Below are 19,794 nucleotides of genomic sequence, written 5' to 3'. Positions count from 1 at the left end.
ATATTTTTTATTCCTTATTTACTTGTTCTATTTTATTTATTTATTTTAAATCTGTGTCAAATCTTTTTTGTTCTATCTGTCCTTCTGTAACACTATGGAAGCTACTGTCATGGAAACAAATTCCTTGTATGCAACCATACCTTGCAATAAAAGCTCAATCTGATTCTGATTCCACATACTGTATATGTCCCAACAAAGAAGACTAATAAGAGAAACAACAACCAATTTAACATGTAATAAAAGTAATACAAAAATCTAATGCATATATTGGTCATTAATATTTGTCAGTAAAGTGCATCCTCTGATTCTACTCTTTCTCTCTTTTCTGTTTCATTCTTTTAATTTGAACTACATTCATAAACTTTATTACTTTTCACAATTATTTATTCATGTCATATTTATTCACAATAATTTATTTATCATTCATTATATGTTAATTAACAGTGAGTGGTGGATTCAGGCATTACAGTGTGTCACACTCGTACTGACTCTTATTCTGCCTGAAAGGATGAAAGGGACGTACTGAAGGAGGAGCGATTCGACCAATCAGACGAAAGGAGCATTTCAGCACTGCCCACCTGTGCGAATTAAATGTTGAAGCCATAAACCGATCTGTAAACCCCAAATGAAAAATGAAATGATGAAAATGTGCCACGCTATGTTCCCCACTCTGATGGAAACAGCCAATGCAGCATGGAAATGGAGAAGCATGAAAATACAATCTCCTCCTCATCTGAAAGGAATAAATGTGCCCTTCCAAAAGATGCTTCTTGTTCTGAGTCTCAGTCCTGTAAGGGGAGAGACAGAAACAGATCACCAACATTTTGAGAGTCCAGAGAAACAATAACAGATACCAAGCTCTGAGCCTCCAGGCTGTGAGGAAAGAGTTTCCCTACATTCAGAGTCTTCATCCAGCGAGACAATAACAGATGCAGCCATCCTGAGTCTCCATCCTAGAGAGACAAAGCAAATTGAGCAAATTCTGTGTCTCTAGCCCAGAGAGGCAGAAGACACACAGACATCTTCAGCAAGGTTATCTCAAATTACTTTCGTCTGCTTTTGCCAAACTTTTGGATTCCAAACGTTTGATGCATTATAGGGTTCCTTACCTTATTAGTTTCAGTTTATCTCATTCCTTTGATAGCAACACCCAATTGAATCATTTGCATTTCATGCATCTTATGCACTTTATTCCTTTTTCATTTATTGTGTTAATTTGATAGAAGTGCTGATTACTCTTGCCAATCTTTTGTTAATAAAATGTATTTTATTACAGTTGTGTCTTCCTTGTGTTGGCAATACAGTAAGAGGTTCTACATGTTTAATATCTTTCTTATCTAATGTATTCATAACCGCAACTTAAAGGGTTAGTTCACCCAGAAAGGAAAATTATGTCATTAATAACCCACCTTCATGTTGTTCCAAACCCGTAAGACCTCCGTTTATCTTCTGAACACAGTTTAAGATATTTTAGATTTAGTCCGAGAGCTCTCAGTCCCTCCATTGAAGCTGTGTGTACGGTCTACTGTCCATGTCCAGAAAGGTAAGAAAAACATCATCAAAGTAGTCCATGTGAGACTTAAGCTGTTAACTTGTTTAATGTGTCTGACACTCCCTCTGAGTTCAAACAAACCAATATCCCGGAGTAATGCATTTACTCAAACAGTACACTGACTAAACTGCTGTGAAGAGAGAACTGAAGATGAACACCGGGATGAGCCAGATAACGAACAAAACATTGACTCGTTCATGAGTCAAGAGCCGCTTCTGTCAGACGCGTCTGATTCGAGAACCGAGGAGCTGATGATACTGCGCAATATTAAAACGTCCAGACATAGAATTTAAGTCCAATGAGTAAATTAGAAATATAAGGGCTAATTAAAAAAGCATTAAAAGATATGTGGCAAATTAAATTGGATGGTGAGAATAAAGGACGGCATTTATACAATATTCAAAGAACAGTTTGAATTTGAGAGGAGAATTTGTGGGAATAGAAAGGAAGATAGCATAATGCACACTGCACTTAACCAGTCTTTATTTATAATAGGTAACATGAGTCTGGACTTTGTGTAAAATGTGATCTTCCTGAAACAGTTGAACATATTTTAATAAAATGTAAAGGATATGATAATGAAAGATTACAACTCACAGAAGCACTTAATGTAGAAATAAATACAATCTCACTTCAGAAATTGTTAACTAAAGATGTGGATATAGAAATGCTTCACAGATTAATGAAGTATCTCAAAGATACAGAGGTAATAAACAGGATTTAAAGAATTAACACTAAGGTTATTTTCTTTCTTTCTTTTTTATTTTTTGAGTTAGTTTTCATTACCGTCAATGCTCCACACTCCATCCTAGTAGGTGGCGGTAAATGCACCTAAAGCTGGTTTGCCAACCGCCATAAAACGTCAAAGAAGAAGAAGAAGACATCACCGGGGAGAGTTAGGAAACGTGGCCTTAAGAGAGATCTGAGCTCATCTCAATGAGAAGCACGCTCAGTTGACACTCTCAGTATCTATATTTAAGGGTCACAGTAATTAAACGCGCGAAAACATGGCTGATGTGGAGCAAAACGCAGCTGTGCCAGACGGATCCAGTAACGGCTCGGATGCCGTTAACGGGACCGCTGGCCGGTTCGTGTCCAGTGCCGAGGGCACAGCTCTGGCGTACGGGAGCCTGCTGCTCATGGCCCTGCTGCCCATCTTCTTCGGAGCACTCAAGTCCGTGGGCTGCTCCAAGAGCAAGGTAACCTAAGTTAATTAAATACAGTCCACATGAAAGAATGTGCGAAGATAATGTAACGTTACGTTAAAAGCCGCTTTAATAGTTCAATCAGTAACTAACTACACGATCAACATTAACTGACGCAATTTGCAAACATGCATTAGTGAGAAGTCCGACGTGCTGCAGTTCATCGAGAATTGAGTTGGTTTGAGAGTTGCAGGTTTGTTATAGTGCCATGTGTTACCCAATACATCATTTAACTTTAATAATCGCATCTACAGAGATGTTGTATGTATGCTTACTGGACATTTGTCAATATTTACTTACTAGTGTAATTATGTAATTCCAAAACCGTATGATTTCGCTGTGTGCTATATTTTGTTTGTATATATGTATATGATGGAAGGCATCAGATGACCCTGTTAAAAGACACGTCAGAAGTGAGGCGAGTTGCAGAAATGTTTGAACGTGTGTATGACGTGTGAGAAGGGTATTTCGACTCCACAGACGTGTGCCACAAAAAATACATTTGTTGATGACTACATCTCTGCATTAAACCTACCATCTAAATAATACATCATCATCAGAGCTGTAATTTTACCAAGTATTAAACCCTAATACAAATGAAAGAGAGCATGTTTATCTATAACCCAATAATATAAGTTAAAATAAGCAATATCTTAAGTATACTTTCATGCATATAGTCATTTATTTGTATTTTAACTAAAGGGGTGTTTAATCAAAATCAAGCATAGTGGTTAGAGAGTTTGACTCCTGTGAGTTTGAGTCTCGGGACCGCATTACCACGACTGAGGTGCCCTCGAACAAGGCACTGAACCCCCAACTGCTCCCCGGGCACCGCAGCATAAATGATGCCCACTGCTCCGGGTGTGTGTTCATGGTTTGGGTGTGTGTTCACTACTCTGTGTGTGTGCACTTTGGATGGATTAAATTCAGAGCACAAATTCTGTTTGTGGCTGTATGTCACTTTCACTAATCATTACAGCTTGGTTTCCTAATAATATTTTACATGTTTCCTATCCTATGTCAAGGTACAGAAGCGTATGGAGCACAAAGTAGACTGTGTGTATATTACTGTAACAGTGTTTCTGTTTCTCTCTGTCAGAGTGCTTCAGATATGCCTGAGACCATCACAAGCAGAGATGCTGCTCGATTCCCCATCATTGCCAGCTGCACTCTCTTTGGCCTATATCTCTTTTTCAAGGTGACTTTGTGTGTGTGTGTGTGTGTGTGTGTGCCTTCAGTCATAGTGACACTATTACAAATTGCTTAATTTTTGTGTTTAGGTTGAATGTGTGGTATTCAAATGTTAAAGCAAAAACGTGAAAATGATACAACCAGTATCTCGTTAGTTTGTAGTAAATGCAATGTAATTCTTACTTTTGACTACAACATAACTTAATTTGCTACTTAATAGTAAGGTAGTTAAGTTTAGGTATGGGTAGGATTAAGGAATCTAAAGTATGGTCATGCAGAAGGCATTAATATGTGCTCTGTAAGTACAACTAAACAGCAACATGCTAGTAATATGCCTGGTAGTTAATTGGTCCTTAAAGTGTTAATCATTGCTTTAAGTAGGGTTGGGGAAAATTTTAATTTCTGCCATTTTAAATGTTTCTGTTTAAGAAACTTAATAAATAGAAAATAATTATTTAAATTTAAAAATAACTATAATTTTAAATTAAGAATTAAACTAAACGAAACAAGTGTTTTAACAAATCACTGTTATATGAACAAAACAAATTCATGTAAAACAATTGCACAAGTGAGGCATGCAAGCATGGGAAAAATGACACACTTCATGTGTAATGATGGGGGCGTTTAAACTTATTTTAATATGCCATTTAGCCATTCGTAGCAATGGCCGTTTACTTCAGAGTCTAGAATGGCCCACACATTTCCAAAATGGAGCGTTCAGATGAGGGGGATCAAAAACAGGACCGAAAACAATCTATTACTACTAAATTATGATGTATCTTGAGACAAAAGTGGTTCTCAGAGAACAGTATACATTTTTAAAAAAGGCAGTCCATTAATACTTTGGGCCAGGGTTGTCAATCTGAATTCCTGGAGGGCTGGAGCCCTGCAGAGTTTAGATTCAACCCTTATTAAACACACCTGATCCAACTAATGAAGTCCTTCAGGCTTATTTGTAAACTGCATTGTATGCGTGTTGGAGCAGGGCCCTCCAGGAACTGAGTTTGACACCCCTGCTTTAGGCTGAATGATGAGTGATTAAAATAATTAAATTGTTTTTTCCTTGATAGTAGAGCTGCACGATTAATCGTTAAAAGATCACAATTTTGATTCAGGGGACTTTCACACTGGCAGTTTAGTTCGAAACGGGGCATGGTTCGCATGAAAAATCGCTAATGTGAATGCTGTCATCGGACCCTGGTGCGCACTGGGGTACTGAACCTGAGTTTGGTTGCTCCCGAACTGTGGCGCAGTTCGCGAGAATGTGCAAGCAGCACTCACTCGGGTGCACACTTGTTCAGGAAGTAAAGTATCCCGCGCATACTGTTGATATTCTTGTTTCCCCAACACACAAGAGAGTCGAGGTTGATTCCACACACTCCTAAAAATCAAAATGTAATTAATTAAAATCAAATAATTAAAAATAATTATGCTGTGCATAATATCACCAAAATAAAAATAAAAAATTACAACTGTCACAAACTGTCTTTTTTATCTACACCATATTCTTTCTGTCTTATGCACGTTTCACACATACTCCGTCTGCAGTGCGTATGCGTTGTGTGTTTTTTATGCACCCATGTTAATGGATCCCAGCGTTCACACTGCACGCGGTTGCGGTCCGTCAGTGCGTTCCAGGAGCAGTGCGTCTGCAACAGTGCAGTGATCGTTGACGTACCGAGTCTATTTTTGCTGTGCTGCACGCGCTGAATTAAAGTGACAACGCATTGTTCGTTGTAAAAATTAACATGGATCGACACGGAAATGCAGTCATTTCACAATAAATGTATACTAATTAAAGCCTAATGTGTTTCACATGCAACACATGAGTTTTGGCTAGATTCTGTTAAACCCCTTTATGTGCAAACATCGCCGACGGCCCCAGTTTATTATTGTTTCACTTTCACAGCACGTTAAACATCACTCTCTTACTTGATCTGGACAAACTGTGCATCAATTGAAAGTTTAAAGACTCTAGCTTCGATATTTGACCAATATTTTGATAAAACATTGTTGCAGTGACAGATATTTAGTGATTTATGTCAGGAGTGCAAAATAATAAATCCGTATTATGCCACATTTTGAATAGAAATTCACCACTCACTCATATTCAGTCACGTCAGCAGCGGTTTATTTGTGTTCACATAGACTCACTGAACAGCATCAATGATGATTTATAGACCAAAGATGCATATCTGCGGAGATATATGGATATATTTACTGATGTTTACTTCATATTTCTTCAGACAGAATCGTAATTTCTATTCATTTTCCACTGATTTACGCGATCTGATGATAAATAGCCTCTGCCAGAGCCGTCTCTGTGTGTTTGCTTCCATTTACTCGAGCTGTGACCCAGACAGACTCTGATTGGACGTTCGGCTTGTCAATCAAAAGACAGTCCCAAAACCGGACAGCGTCAGATCGTGTCACATGGTTCGTGAACACTTCCTGGTTCATATCTGCTCACAACAACACTGAAACACCTCTGTACACACGAAATATCCGAATAATAAACCCGCGATTACGATAGAAAAGCTTGGTATGAGATTTTCTTGAGATCTGGGGCATTTTATAAAATATAAAAAAAAAATGTACATCGGAAATGCTAACTTGTGCAGCTATGAAAAAGGCTACAAATAGCATATTTTTACAACAGTAAACAACCAAATTCCACCCCTGATCGCTAAAGGAAGTTATTATAAACACTCGATCGGGGTTTAAAGTGAGTTTTGAGTAAAAGTGTACTAATAATTTCATAAATTGTCTGATGTAGCTTGATGCTAACGTTAGCTCCAGTGCTACTAATAGCAGGTGCTTTTCTTCTTCATAATGCATTTTTGTCTCAATAATTCACTTAAGGTCGTAATAAAATGTTTTGTTGTATTTTTATAGTAAGACTTTTGATAAATAAGGGCTAAATGCAAAGAGAGACTGAAATGAGATCGCTGCTTTGTTGCTTTGTAAAGCCTGAAAAACCACAATCAAGGCTAATAAAGGTGGAATAAAAACAAAAGAATAATGCGGATAATGTGTCATACCCGGCGGAGGTGTGAAAGACTCGTTTGGTGAGAACAATACAATGAATCGGGGAGTTTTGCAAAGCCAACACACACACAAAATACACAGAAGAGTTTACATGTGAGATCTTACAGAGATGACAAGTGCCATAAATCAATCTGATTAGCCTTCTCTAAAAACACACATGACACGGCCTTAGAAAATATTTCATAAAATTCGCAGTTTTACAGATTAGATTATGACATTTCTAATGAAGTTTTGAAATACTTGTGGCTTTAGCTACACTCTATTTCTAAACTCATATCTTACATCAACACATTTTTAAATGCATTTTAAAAATATGTTTTTAATATTTTTATTTTTGTTTTTATGTTTGAGCATATATCTCTATTATAATAACAGTCTGAGTGATTCTGATTCCTGAACAGTAAACTTTTAAGTGTCAGCTTTGTGAACAAATGTTGAATATGTATCTAGTCAGAAAGAATCATGAGCAGAAACCTTTTTATTTTGGGTATGTCATTTCTGTCTCCATGCCAAAAAAGGAGGTGCCTAGAAAGGGGTTAACTGAAATATGCATATTTTGCTACTTGACTTAAAAGCATTCATTAAAATGTTTTTTTTCCTTGTAGATTTTCTCGCAGGAATACATTAACTTGCTGCTATCCATGTATTTCTTCGTGCTTGGAATATTAGCGCTGTCTCACACAATGAGGTATGAAAATACATACAACATCTAAATTCTTTTATGATTTTTGGAATTGTTTAATGCTTTTAATATGAGATGATTTAGGTATTAACTACTTTGGTTTTGCTGTCCCAGTCCGTTTATGTGCAGAGTTTTCCCTGCTAACTGGCCAAATAAGCAGTACCAGCTGCTGTTCACCCAGGGCTCAGGAGAAAGCAAAGAGGGTGAGAAGTGTTTAGACATTTACAAAATAAAAATAATAAATTCTGTCTGTGATGGCAAAGTTCTGTATAAATGCTCTTAAACTTACCTGTTATTTCCTACAGAGATTGTCAACTATGAGTTTGACACCAAGGATCTGATATGCCTGGGAATCAGCAGTGTGGTAGGGGTCTGGTATGTCCTGAAAAAGGTAGAGTAGATCTTTCTTAATTAGTTTAATTTAATAAAATTTTGTTTAATTCTGCTGATCACTGATGTTTTACATAGGCCAAATGGATTGTTAGTCTTGCACATGCATATTCTGTGTGTACATGTGTAAATACAGTAAATGGCAGTAGTTTCAAGTTAAGTAACTGCCCTTAAACTATATTTTGTCTTGGTCACACTGACCAAACTTTATGATTTTGTTTCATTGTAATATGTTGAACAAATATAGAAATATTTGAAATTTATGCACGAAAGCATTGGGCATCATTCACTAATATCTAATAACACACTAATTGCATGTTTATATGTGCTTGCATATGCATGCATACAAATTTACCTTTACCCTTATTATTTTAAGTAAGCAAGCCCATGCTATGCTCACAGCTAGAAATTAAACCATCTCCACATTTACATTGGACAAACACATTTATCCAAAGTGACTTTGGATATCCAAATCTCCAAATTTTATGGAGATTGGACTGTAGGTGAATATATTCAAAGTATGTGTCTATTGTCATTTACTTTGAATTTGCCACAAGTTATATTTTTAATAACAGATTTAAGTGGTTACAGGCTTAATAAATAATACTTAAAATTTCTATATGTGCTTAAATGACTTTAAATTCAGGAACCCTGCTAATTGCTGCTATATATATGTTTGTATACATGTATATATTAGACATACATTATGGATATATATATATATATATATATATATATATATATATATATATATATATATATATATATATATATATATATATATATATATATATATATATATATATGGGATGTGCATTTCAAGCAAAAGTAATAATTTATAATCGCTGGATATTATTTGATTAGTAGTCAAAAATCGCCGCCCTTCCGTGCATGCACCCACTATTCAGGCTTTCAATCTGTATGATAACTAACATATATTACAGAATAGTCTATGCTAACCCAAGCCAATTGATGGTTGTATGATTGCTGAAACAAATTAATATAACATAACCGAATGACAGCACTTATTAACATAACAGGCCGTCTATTATCAACTGCTCACAAGGCTGTAGGAGCCTAGGACGTTTCTATTTTTTTAAAATGAGCATGAATATTCATAGCATTTAAAATAAAATAAAAAGTTTACAGATTAAGATCAGAACAGATTAATTCAGACATGAATATTAGGCTTAAAACGCATTACGTGCTAAAACAGAATATCATAAAACACAGTAGGCTACGCGCTAAAACATATTGTGAACAGCCTCAATGACGGCACTAATTTGAACATTAATTTTAATGTCTGTATTTATTTCATTTTTTTTGTTTAAACCATGAGCATGTCCACAGTTCTAGTAAGTGGTCATTTTGTTTTGATTCTTTATTAATTTAATTCAGAAATACGATTCAAACATTTTTTAAATTCAAAGTTTTTTAAATAGCCTACCCAGCGGCCAGCTCCAGACAGTGAGTTGAGCATTTCTGTCAGTTTATCCTTCTCAAAATAATAATAATAATAATAAAAGATTAGGCTCATAATATTTTAGGAATTAAGTAACAATTATGGCAGTCAAATCATGCTACATTTCATGAAGTAAAATCGAATATATTACACCTGTATACTCTGGCAAAAAAAAAATATATATATAAAAAATATGTGGCACCTGTCATTCTTCATGTTTAAAATGAAAAACAGCAATAGGCTTAACTGAAGATTTTTTTAAACACAAATTTATTACACAAGAAACTCGTTTGTATTAAATTGTCCATTTTCTTTTTCCAACATGCACTCAATCTGATTCGTTATTATTTTCGTGCTGCAAATGTTAAACAGGAAAATATAATTGATTGACATGTCACTTGAAAGGAGGTGAATATCTCACTACAAGATTGAAGAGCGTAAAACATTTATTGTTTGTATTTTATCTTAAAATTGACAAAAGCCTGACATTTTATTCCTTCAAAAATTAACAAATCATTTTAATGCAGCTAGCTTATAATCACTACCTAATACGTGAGAAACGGGAAGCTTCTCGCTCAGCACAGTGGAGTGCATCGTTAACCTAGTGGTTTGTTATTTTGAGTCGTTTGAGACGCGGTGACAAAGGAGATCCTCTCACAACATAATGCTTAATAAATCTATTGCCGCTCGTAATCCTGCTGCACGTATCAGTAGTTCTCTTCTCCGGTGTTAGTGCTCACACTGCATGCATACTGCATGCTAATTAAACTGAAGCGCTCTGGTCCACTGCTTCCAACCAACAGCGTCTTCTAGAGCAATCACAGTCAACCGAACCGGGCTTTGGGGGTAAGACGTGCTCGCTCACGCTTCACGTCTTTAGAAAATAATTGCACTACCTAATTGATAATCGGTCATTAAATTGACTAGTCGAATATTCGAAAAAATCATATATATATATATATATATATATATATACACACACACACACACATTCATGTACCTAGTATTTTAAATCGATGTAAATATTACAAAACAAGCCTCTGTTAGTATGTTAAATTTGAGTTTATCATGCATCTTTGAAATAAAGCTTGATGTCTTTTGTCCGTACAGTCAGCATTATTTCCCTGAATTATGTTGTGCGTGAATTAAATTTTCTGTGAAAGATTGCTGAAACTATTTAGATCTAAAAAAAGTTGGTTGTCCTTAATTTATTTATTTATTTATTTTCATTTTCAAGACCATTTTCAGAACCTTTTAAAGTCTAAACTACCTTAATTCGTCAAATAAACGCCGGGCCTCTTATAGTGGCCGGGGGCGTGGTCAACATACATGCCCACTGCCAAGTCAAGAACCTGTTGCATCAGTTTTCGGATCACCAGCAGTGTTGGGTATAGTTACTTTGGAAAGTAGTTAGTTAGGTTACAACGTTACCATCAATTAAAAGTAATCAGTTATGATACAGCGTTACCTATTCATAAAAGTAACGCTTTAGAGTACTCATGCGTTACCAAAAATTAAAAGCAGTTCGCAGCGGCTCACACACGACAGACACAGCCCCCGGCCCCTTTAAATGCACCTAGAAGTCGTGACTCCCGACAATGAATAACGTCAGTCATCCGACTAAATTAACACTGCAGGATAACAATAACAGGAAAGACAGTCAGCAATCGGCTATTCCACATTGCGTTTTATTTATTTATTATCACAGAACATATTATTAATCAAAATTTGCACCTACCCGGCCCAGGTAGCCTAGGCTACTGTATATTATAAGCACCACAAGATAACTCCTGATTTTTCTTTAACTTAAATAATGCAGTTATCAAAGTACAATTATGCTTACTTGTAAACACAACCTTAAACAGGCTTGCAGATTTATATCCATTTAGAAATGATGAACAACCAGCCAGCCAATGATCTAACAGAAATTAACAGCTGCCTGTCAAACAAAAATGATAACAAACCAAATTAAATCCTTCACTGCCACACAGGCAAATGACAAATCGCTTAATAGCCGAACTAATTATTATTAAAGTGTCACTCACAGTCACAAGCCTAAATTCGCTGTAACACAGTCCTCTTACATTTACTCTTCAAAGTAGTGATTACAACGTAGCGTTAAATTTGAGGTAGAATTTTTGGCGGTCGACAGAAGCTTTTCACCAAAGCAGAGTGTGCATTTTACCATTATGTTCTTTTCTTTTTCGTTGACAAATTGAAAATAATGTGCGTACTTCCATAAACCAAACGCTGTCCTCTCTGCTATCTTGCCGGGAGTTCGGGAAAAAAAAACACACACACACACACAGGGTCAGGCGCAGGGCACAGACGTATCACAGCCATTGACTTCACGATCACAGAGCTTCGGCTCCGCTGATACATCCGCAGGTGGCACAGTAGACCTAGGACTACTGTCTGACAAAAAGCAGGCTGCAGTCGGGATTTTCCTTTCCTTAACCCTCTGGAGTCTAAGGGTATTTTTGGGGCCTTGAGAAGTTTTGTCATAACCTGACATTTGTGCTTTTTTCAGTTTCTTATAAATATCTAAATGGGTAAAGTCTAATCTCACTGTAATCAGCACAAACTGGGCTATAATAATATGTGAAATGCATGTATGTACATGATTGTATTTTTGAGAAAAAAAATGTTATGCATGGTTAGTGAAAAACTAAAAATGTTAAGTCACTTGAATAAGGCAATAAAACACATTCATAAAATTGGTTGTCGAAAAAGTTGAGAACTGGAGCTTGTAGTCTAGAATTTTTCTTTCTAAATTATGTGAAAATCATCTTGTTTACTCATTCACAGAAAACAATATATTGATTTAAATTTTCTAAAACACTTTTTGTTGGTAAAAGTCATATGTGAGTAGGCGTCAACTATCATGAATATCATTGTGATTTACACCTGAGAAGACACAGGCCTGCATAATGAGCTGCAAAATGAGCCTCCCATTCAACTGTGCCACTGAGGGAGGACTTACAAGAAAGAATGTGTGAACAAAATAAAAGTATATAATTTTATGTTTGTAGTTTATTAAGAATATATTTAATTATCCCACAACATAATTTAATATCCACTTGGGGGAGCAGTTAAACAGTTTATTAGGGACAATCAAAGCTTACTTTCAAACAAATTTTTTGGCATCCTTACTCCAGTCACACAATCCTTCAGAAATCCTTTCAACAATCTTATTTTCTACCAAATTAATCCCATTTATTATTATCATCATCATTATTATTATTATTAATGTTGAAAAGAGCTGAGAATATTTTTCAGTTTTTTTTTAGGGGGAATAAATCGAAAGAACTGCATTGTTTTTACATTTGTTAGAGTTATCTCTATTTGTCACATTTATATTATTTACATCAAGCTTTTGAATGGTATAGTATTGCATACTGTTATTGAAACTTCATAATGTTTCACTTGATTATACATTTAGTCAGGAATTATAGTTTGGAAAAAGTATTTGGAAAAAGTCTGACTAGTAAAATGTTTACACTTTATGTGAAAACTAGTACAAATAAATAAAAAGAGACTTACTCATGTTTATGATCTCTGCTGAATAAAGAGCTTCATTCTTTTTTCTGAGGAAATCCATTTCTCAAATCCTCAACCACATCACATCTTTTTGGGGTGAATTATGTCTTAGTCCTCTCATCGCGAAGCAAACAGTAAAATAAAATAAAAACTTGAAGAACAGTCTGGCTGCTTTTTCTTCTGTGTGGGCGTATTCAAGCCGCGCGCTTCAGTTTGAATCTGAATAGCGCGTTCAGCGCGGGGGCGTGGTCACATTAGATATAATGAGCGGAGTTATGAAAAACAGACATCGCGTTGTTTTCATATGGATTACTCTAACTCAGAATAAAGTAATTTCGGCAGCACTTGTTTAGTTTAAAAGTAGACATTCCAGGCTTTCTATAGATATCTCTCTCATATCTCTTCGTTGAGTATTCACGGAGTTACAGTCCGTTTTAATGAAATGTTTGTACATGACGATCAGCGGAGATAAAGACTGTAGACAGCGCACCTTGTTTGTTATCTTTATTTTATAAGTGCACAAAGGTTTTTTGTTATTATGTCTGTATCCAAAAAAAAAGTAGACCCTTTACAGATTCGATTGATGCATTGCTCTTATCTGTACGATTAAAACTGAGAGTGTAATTTTAAGTTCTTTTCGGGGTTATCAGGAGAAAATGACTCAAAACGCATATATGCGTTAATCGACTCGAAAGGGTTAAAATAACGGATTACTTTTTTTAAAAAATAACGAAGTTACTGATTACTTACGCATGAAACTAACGCGTTAAGTTACACATTTCAGGAAAAAAGTAATTAGAGTACTCTAACCTGCGGATGTATCAGCGGAGCCGAAGCTCTGTGATCGTGAAGTCAATGGCTGTGATACGTCTGTGCCCTGCGCCTGACCCTGTGTGTGTGTGTTTTTTTTTCCCGAACTCCCGGCAAGATAGCAGAGAGGACAGCGTTTGGTTTATGGAAGTACGCACATTATTTTCAATTTGTCAACGAAAAAGAAAAGAACATAATGGTAAAATGCACACCGCGTTGGTGAAAAGCTTCTGTCGACCGCCAAAAATTCTACCTCAAATTTAACGCTACGTTTTAATCACTACTTTGAAGAGTAAATGTAAGAGGACTGTGTTACAGCGAATTTAGGCTTGTGACTGTGAGTTACCCACAACACTGATCACCAGTACTCTGAACCGAGAACAGTTTCTGTCGGACGCGTCAGATTCGAGAACCAAGGAGCTGATGATGCTGCGTGAAGCAGACCGACACTCAGACCGTCTGAACCAAACTGATTCTTCTGGTGATTGATTCTGAACTGATTCTGTGCTAATGATCTCTGTCCACTGGAACACTATCGCTTTTAATTTAAAACGGGTTGTTTAAAACAATTACTTATCAAACAGATGGAATTAGAAATAAAGGCCTGCCTCTAATAAAATCCTGCTTCAAATAAAAGCCTGTTAACTTTCGCAGTTCAGGTTAATAAAGGCACCAGCTTTTATTTGATGAATTACAGTAATTAGACTAATCCACCTTTTTGTAACGAAGACTGATTACTAGATGCTGATTATTGAGAATGATATCTGCCGATACAGATGCTGTTCATTCAAGATTATTTTACACTGTAACTTGTATTAAAGTGGAAGTGTCTGGGGCTCTGTGTGTCGCTTGTACTTAATCTGCTACAGCAATCTGTCAAGCCACATTTAAGAGTGTCATAACAGCATTTATTATTAGAATTTAGTGATAAAATGTACAAGACTTTGAAAGCTGCAACTTTGTTTCTTATCAGAAGTAGCAAAGGTTCTTTGTGATAATTGGATTGGAGATATTACAAATTTTTTTGTGAAAGGAGACCATGGACCTGGCAATCCTGTCTTAAACTACAGGTGGTTCATAGGGTTAGCATTAACATGCATTAACGGTGCTGCATTAATGTGATATTAAATTGAGATCCTGACTCTGTGGTCACTAAAAACCCCAAAGCACTTATGAAGTGTAAGGAATGAATTATTGCTTTAACACGGACAGCCCTATATTCAACACAAGTTCTTCACGCAAGTAGTTTTACCCATGAAATAATCTGCCCTGATCACCAGTTGTTTTAAAACAATTAGCTGTTTGCCAATAGCACAGATAATTGCTTTTAGTGGCTAATGTCTATTAATGGTGACATCGGTGTATCCCTAATGATTGCCTCTAGGCTAACTGCCATTTGGTCTTAACACTTTCTTAACAGTGACTATTTATGAAATCAGCCCATGATTGAGCAACATCTTTTTCAGACTCTTCAAAATTAAGTTTCCATGGGAGTAAAGTGTTATGTATATGTTGTTGAATAAATTAATTTATCCAGCATTTTAATCATTACCTGCTTCAAAATGCATGTGGTTAAAGAGATCATTGTTTAAGCATTTTCAGTTAGTGAATAACTAAAGGCAGATTAAGGTATATGCTTATATTGCAAATTATAAAGCTTCAATCAGATTTCAGAATAAATACAATACTCGGAGTGTAATACATGGATGCTTAAGTTTTGATCAAGTTTGGTCAAGTTATGTTGCTTTGCATACTGTATTTTCCGGACTATATGTCACACTTTTTTAATAGTTTGGCTGGTCTTGCGACTTCTAGTCAGGTGCGACTTATTTATCAAAATTAATTTGACATGAACTAAGATGCATGAACCCAGATAAAACATTACCGTCTCCAGCCGCAAGAGGGCACTCTATGCTGCTCAGTTCTTCTGTAGTCTACACTGAAAACATAGAGCGCCCTCTCACGGCTGGAGACGGTAATGTTTTGACTTAGGTGTGACTTATAGTCCAAAAAATACAGTAAAATACAAAAAATACAGTTTATTGAAATAACTAACCAATAACTTTTGGCTAGTAATCAGTGTGCGTTTAGACATTTCCAATGTCTTGAACTAGATGTGAACTGTAACTGTTAGTGCCAAGAAATGAAATTGGATTTATCCTGGGCTCTCTTGGAGTTTCAACCATTTTTGTTAGTTTTTATTTTTAAATTGGTCTCCAAATTGCAAAGACCACCTTGTGCAATTAATTTAAAGTATAAGTTAGTGTTCCTTTAGTTGGGCTGGATGATAGTGGTTAACCGTTTAAAGTTTGTTCTGCTGTAGTTGTTAGCTTTTAAAAATAATTTATCACTATAAGTCCTTGATTTTCAACTCCCTATATAGGACCCTCAATATTATTCCACACACAAACCACAGTGTCAAAGCAAGAGGACCGTAGAAAAAAAACCTTGGCGTTGTTTGGTCATTTTAGACAGGAAAAAAAAGTACTTTGTGTAATAAAATGCCTGCTTTTATGTTCAGGTTTGCCTGTAGTAAAATTAATATCAAAACTGACGTTTCAAACCAACATAAAATGTAGTAGCTATCTAGTGGTTAAACCACGGAATTTCAGTATATTACATTGATTTACACTGAAGTTTAATTTCAAGTGTCCGCTCACATTTGTCAGTGAACTAAATGAATAATACCAGAGGGTTAAAGTCAGTTCAAGGTTGATTCTGTGATGTCATTGTCCAGATCATTTCAGCTCACTTCCAATAGTGTCTGTGCAGTCAAGTCGACAATGTTGCCACAAATTGTCCCCAATTAAGCAAGCGAAGGGTGACTGTGTCAAACTCCAACATCAGAAATGGAGAAAAAACCTTGGGAGCAACCATAGTGTGTCTGCATCCCGAACAAGGCTAGGTAAATTGTTCCCGAGTGTAGGTGCTAAATAGGAAAAGGATCTGGCGTCCGCAGTTGATTTTTGATATTCTAGGCATTATCACATGGCCAGACTTTTGAGATTGCAGCGGGTGTGAAGGACTATAATAATGTGATTATGAGCTTGATCAAGTACTGAGGAGCTAAAAACCATTCAGGGCTAGTAATTAGCAAGTAATTTGCAAGATTTAAAAATGTACACAATGTTTAATATTATAACAGTTGCTTTTATATTAGGCCTATTAGTAATGGAAAGGCAAACATTATAATACCTTCTCGTTTGCCGTCAGCGTTAAGCAAATATGCATTTATATAATTTAAACAAAACTTTGAATGACTAATGCACATTTAATTTCACAAACCTTGCAAACTTCAAATCCAGCTGTGATCATTTGAAGTGTGTATCAGCATGATCACGTGTTCTCTGTGTGATGGTCAGTCCATGTGAATTGAGTGCTTTAAACTATAAACTAATGATTTCAAATTATGCTGCGTTTTATGCATTTGGCCACTGTCAAATTCATGTCATTTTCTCTGTGTGCTGTATGTCAAATGAGTGTTACCCTGGCTTTATTTGGAAAAAATGATTCCCAGTAAGCACACACTTCCCACAATACAGAGTGCACTGTTGGTTACAATGTTTACTTTTTAATTATATTTGTATATAATTATTTATGTGTGAGAAATATTAATAGCTCTAAAGTATAAGCATGTTTCTTTTACATGTTTATTTTTAAATCCATCGTCAAATGATTTTGGTTGATCATCGGTTGAGCACTAGTATCAACATGTGAATTATGCTTCAGTTATTGTCTGTATTTTACAGCATTGATATGGGAAGAGAAGCATTCAAGCCAAGTTTTATGCAGAGTACATGAGGCCCCTTTTTGTAGTCAAAAGTCTTTGTGTATTTCCTGACAGCACTGGATAGCCAATAACCTGTTTGGTCTGGCTTTTGCCCTGAATGGAGTTGAGCTGCTACACCTCAATAACGTCAGCACTGGATGCATCCTGCTGGGAGGTCTGTTTGTTTACGATGTGTTCTGGGTAAGTTAGGGGATGTTATTACTTTAAAATTTTATATTGTGAAGCCTGCTTAATATAGGGCCCGCCTACAAGATTTGTCCTGGGCCCTGTGAGTTTTGGCACCGGCCCTGTTTCATTCATATCTCCCCATTAATCATGCACTCTGTTTGCTTTCTAGGTTTTTGGCACCAATGTTATGGTGACCGTTGCAAAGTCCTTCGAAGCCCCAATTAAGTGTGAGTATCTAATTTATCCATCCATCCTTCTCTCTATTAACCCTCTGGAGTCGATTAACGCGTATTCGCCTGGAGTCATTTTCTCCTGATAACCCTGAAAAGAACTTAAGTTACAGTTTCAGTTTTGATCGTACAGATAAGAGCAATACATCAATCGAATCTGTAAAGGGTCTATTTTTTTTTATTATACAGACCTAAAACTTTGTGCACTTTTAAAATGAAGATAAACAAGATGTGCTATATGCAGCCTTTGTCTGCGCTGATCTTCTTTTACAAACTCGTCGTTAAAATGAGCTGTAACTCCATGAATACTCAAGGAAGAGACATAAGCAATATATCTACAGAAAGCCTGATTAGGTCTACTTTTAAACAAAACAAGTGCTGCTGAAAACAAATATTCTGTGGTAAATATGAAAACAAAGCGATGTCAGTTTTTCACATCTCTCTTCATTATATCTAATGTGACCACGCCCCCGCGCTGAATGCTCTATTCACATTCTAATGTTTTAAACTGAAGCGTGCAGCTTGAACACGCCCACACAACAGAAGGCAACACATCGAGACCGTTCATGTTTTTTTTTTACTGTTTGCTTCGCAATGAGAGGAATAAGACATTTCACCCCGAAAAGATGTGATGTGGTTGAGGATTTGAGATTTGGATTTCCTCAGAAAAAAAAGATTAAGCACTTTATTCAGCAGATCATAAACATGAGCTAAGTCTCTCTTTATTTATATATATATATATATATATATATATATATATATATATATATATATATATATATATATATATATATATAATATTAGTGCTGTCAATCGATCAAAAAAAAATTAACTAATTAATCACACAATTTTTAAAAAATTAATCGCGATTAATCCCAATTAAAAGACTGAAACTTTTTGGATATGTAAAATGTAAATAATTAATGTAAACTCAAGACAAAGAAACTATTTAAATTCAAAATATGATTGTTTATTGGAATTTTGGTTTAACTTGTAACACAGATTTTCTCATTTAAACAACATACCTGCAATAAACCATCAATATCCTCCAAATTAACTGTTGGCTTGAAAGCCATATTTATTACAGAAATAAAAACACAGGCATGTTAGTACCATTTGAATTTCAAAACAATCAATGCCAATAAAAAACAAAAATGATTTCCATGTTGAATTCTTAGTGGACTGCAAAAAAATTCCAAAGTATAGTCATTGCCTGTGCTTTAAGTGGGCTGTATAGTCATTGCCAGTGCTTTAAGTGGGCCAGTACGCACCAGTACTCAGTACCGCCACTTCCAAATATAGCTCTTGAGCTTACCGCCTCCTCTCCGTGCGCCCAGAACGTGCTTGTAGCGTACCGGTACGCTCATTTGGACATCTGTTTTAATAGAGGTTTTAATCTTTTACCTGCACTGCCGATTTTCAGAGCGCCCTTCACAATGCAAGCTTCCTAATTCATCCCACCCAGAGCAGAAACTACATTACCCATTCACCCTTAAGTTATACAAGTGAATAGCGCATGTGTCGCTTTTCCCACTGTTAAGTGTCAACAACTCAACGTGGCCGGAGAAGGTGTGTGAAACTCGTTGTGAGTTATACTAAAGCAAAATCTTGAGTATTTATTGTCTGATAAACATTAAAAACTGTCTGCGGAGGTTGAGTCGTCCTGCAGCCCCCGCTGGCTGCTCATTTGCTGCAGCATCTTTTTTTCTAAGTTCTAAAAAAATAC

General features: G+C 35.9%; 1 protein-coding gene across 2 annotated transcripts in view; it reads left to right on the top strand.

Moving 5' to 3' along the window:
* Positions 1-2,407: 2,407 nt before the first annotated feature.
* LOC113068632 (minor histocompatibility antigen H13-like) overlaps positions 2,408-19,794 on the top strand; it is a 40,022-nt gene continuing 22,635 nt past the window's right edge. Inside the window, exons 1-7 of one of the 2 annotated variants that reach the window (XM_026241408.1) lie at positions 2,408-2,751; positions 3,857-3,955; positions 7,602-7,684; positions 7,793-7,881; positions 7,984-8,069; positions 17,725-17,850; positions 18,008-18,065. In XM_026241408.1, the coding sequence (XP_026097193.1) occupies positions 2,560-2,751; positions 3,857-3,955; positions 7,602-7,684; positions 7,793-7,881; positions 7,984-8,069; positions 17,725-17,850; positions 18,008-18,065 (733 nt within the window). In that variant the 5' untranslated portion in view covers positions 2,408-2,559. The remainder of the gene's footprint in view (positions 2,752-3,856; positions 3,956-7,601; positions 7,685-7,792; positions 7,882-7,983; positions 8,070-17,724; positions 17,851-18,007; positions 18,066-19,794) is intronic. The other variant, XM_026241409.1, reaches the window with a different exon arrangement.

This window comes from Carassius auratus, linkage group LG48F (genome assembly GCF_003368295.1).
Source record: "Carassius auratus strain Wakin linkage group LG48F, ASM336829v1, whole genome shotgun sequence".
NCBI lineage: Eukaryota > Metazoa > Chordata > Actinopteri > Cypriniformes > Cyprinidae > Carassius > Carassius auratus.
The sequence above is the reverse complement of the archived record's forward strand: the minus strand, read 5'-3'. Positions and strand labels throughout refer to the sequence as shown.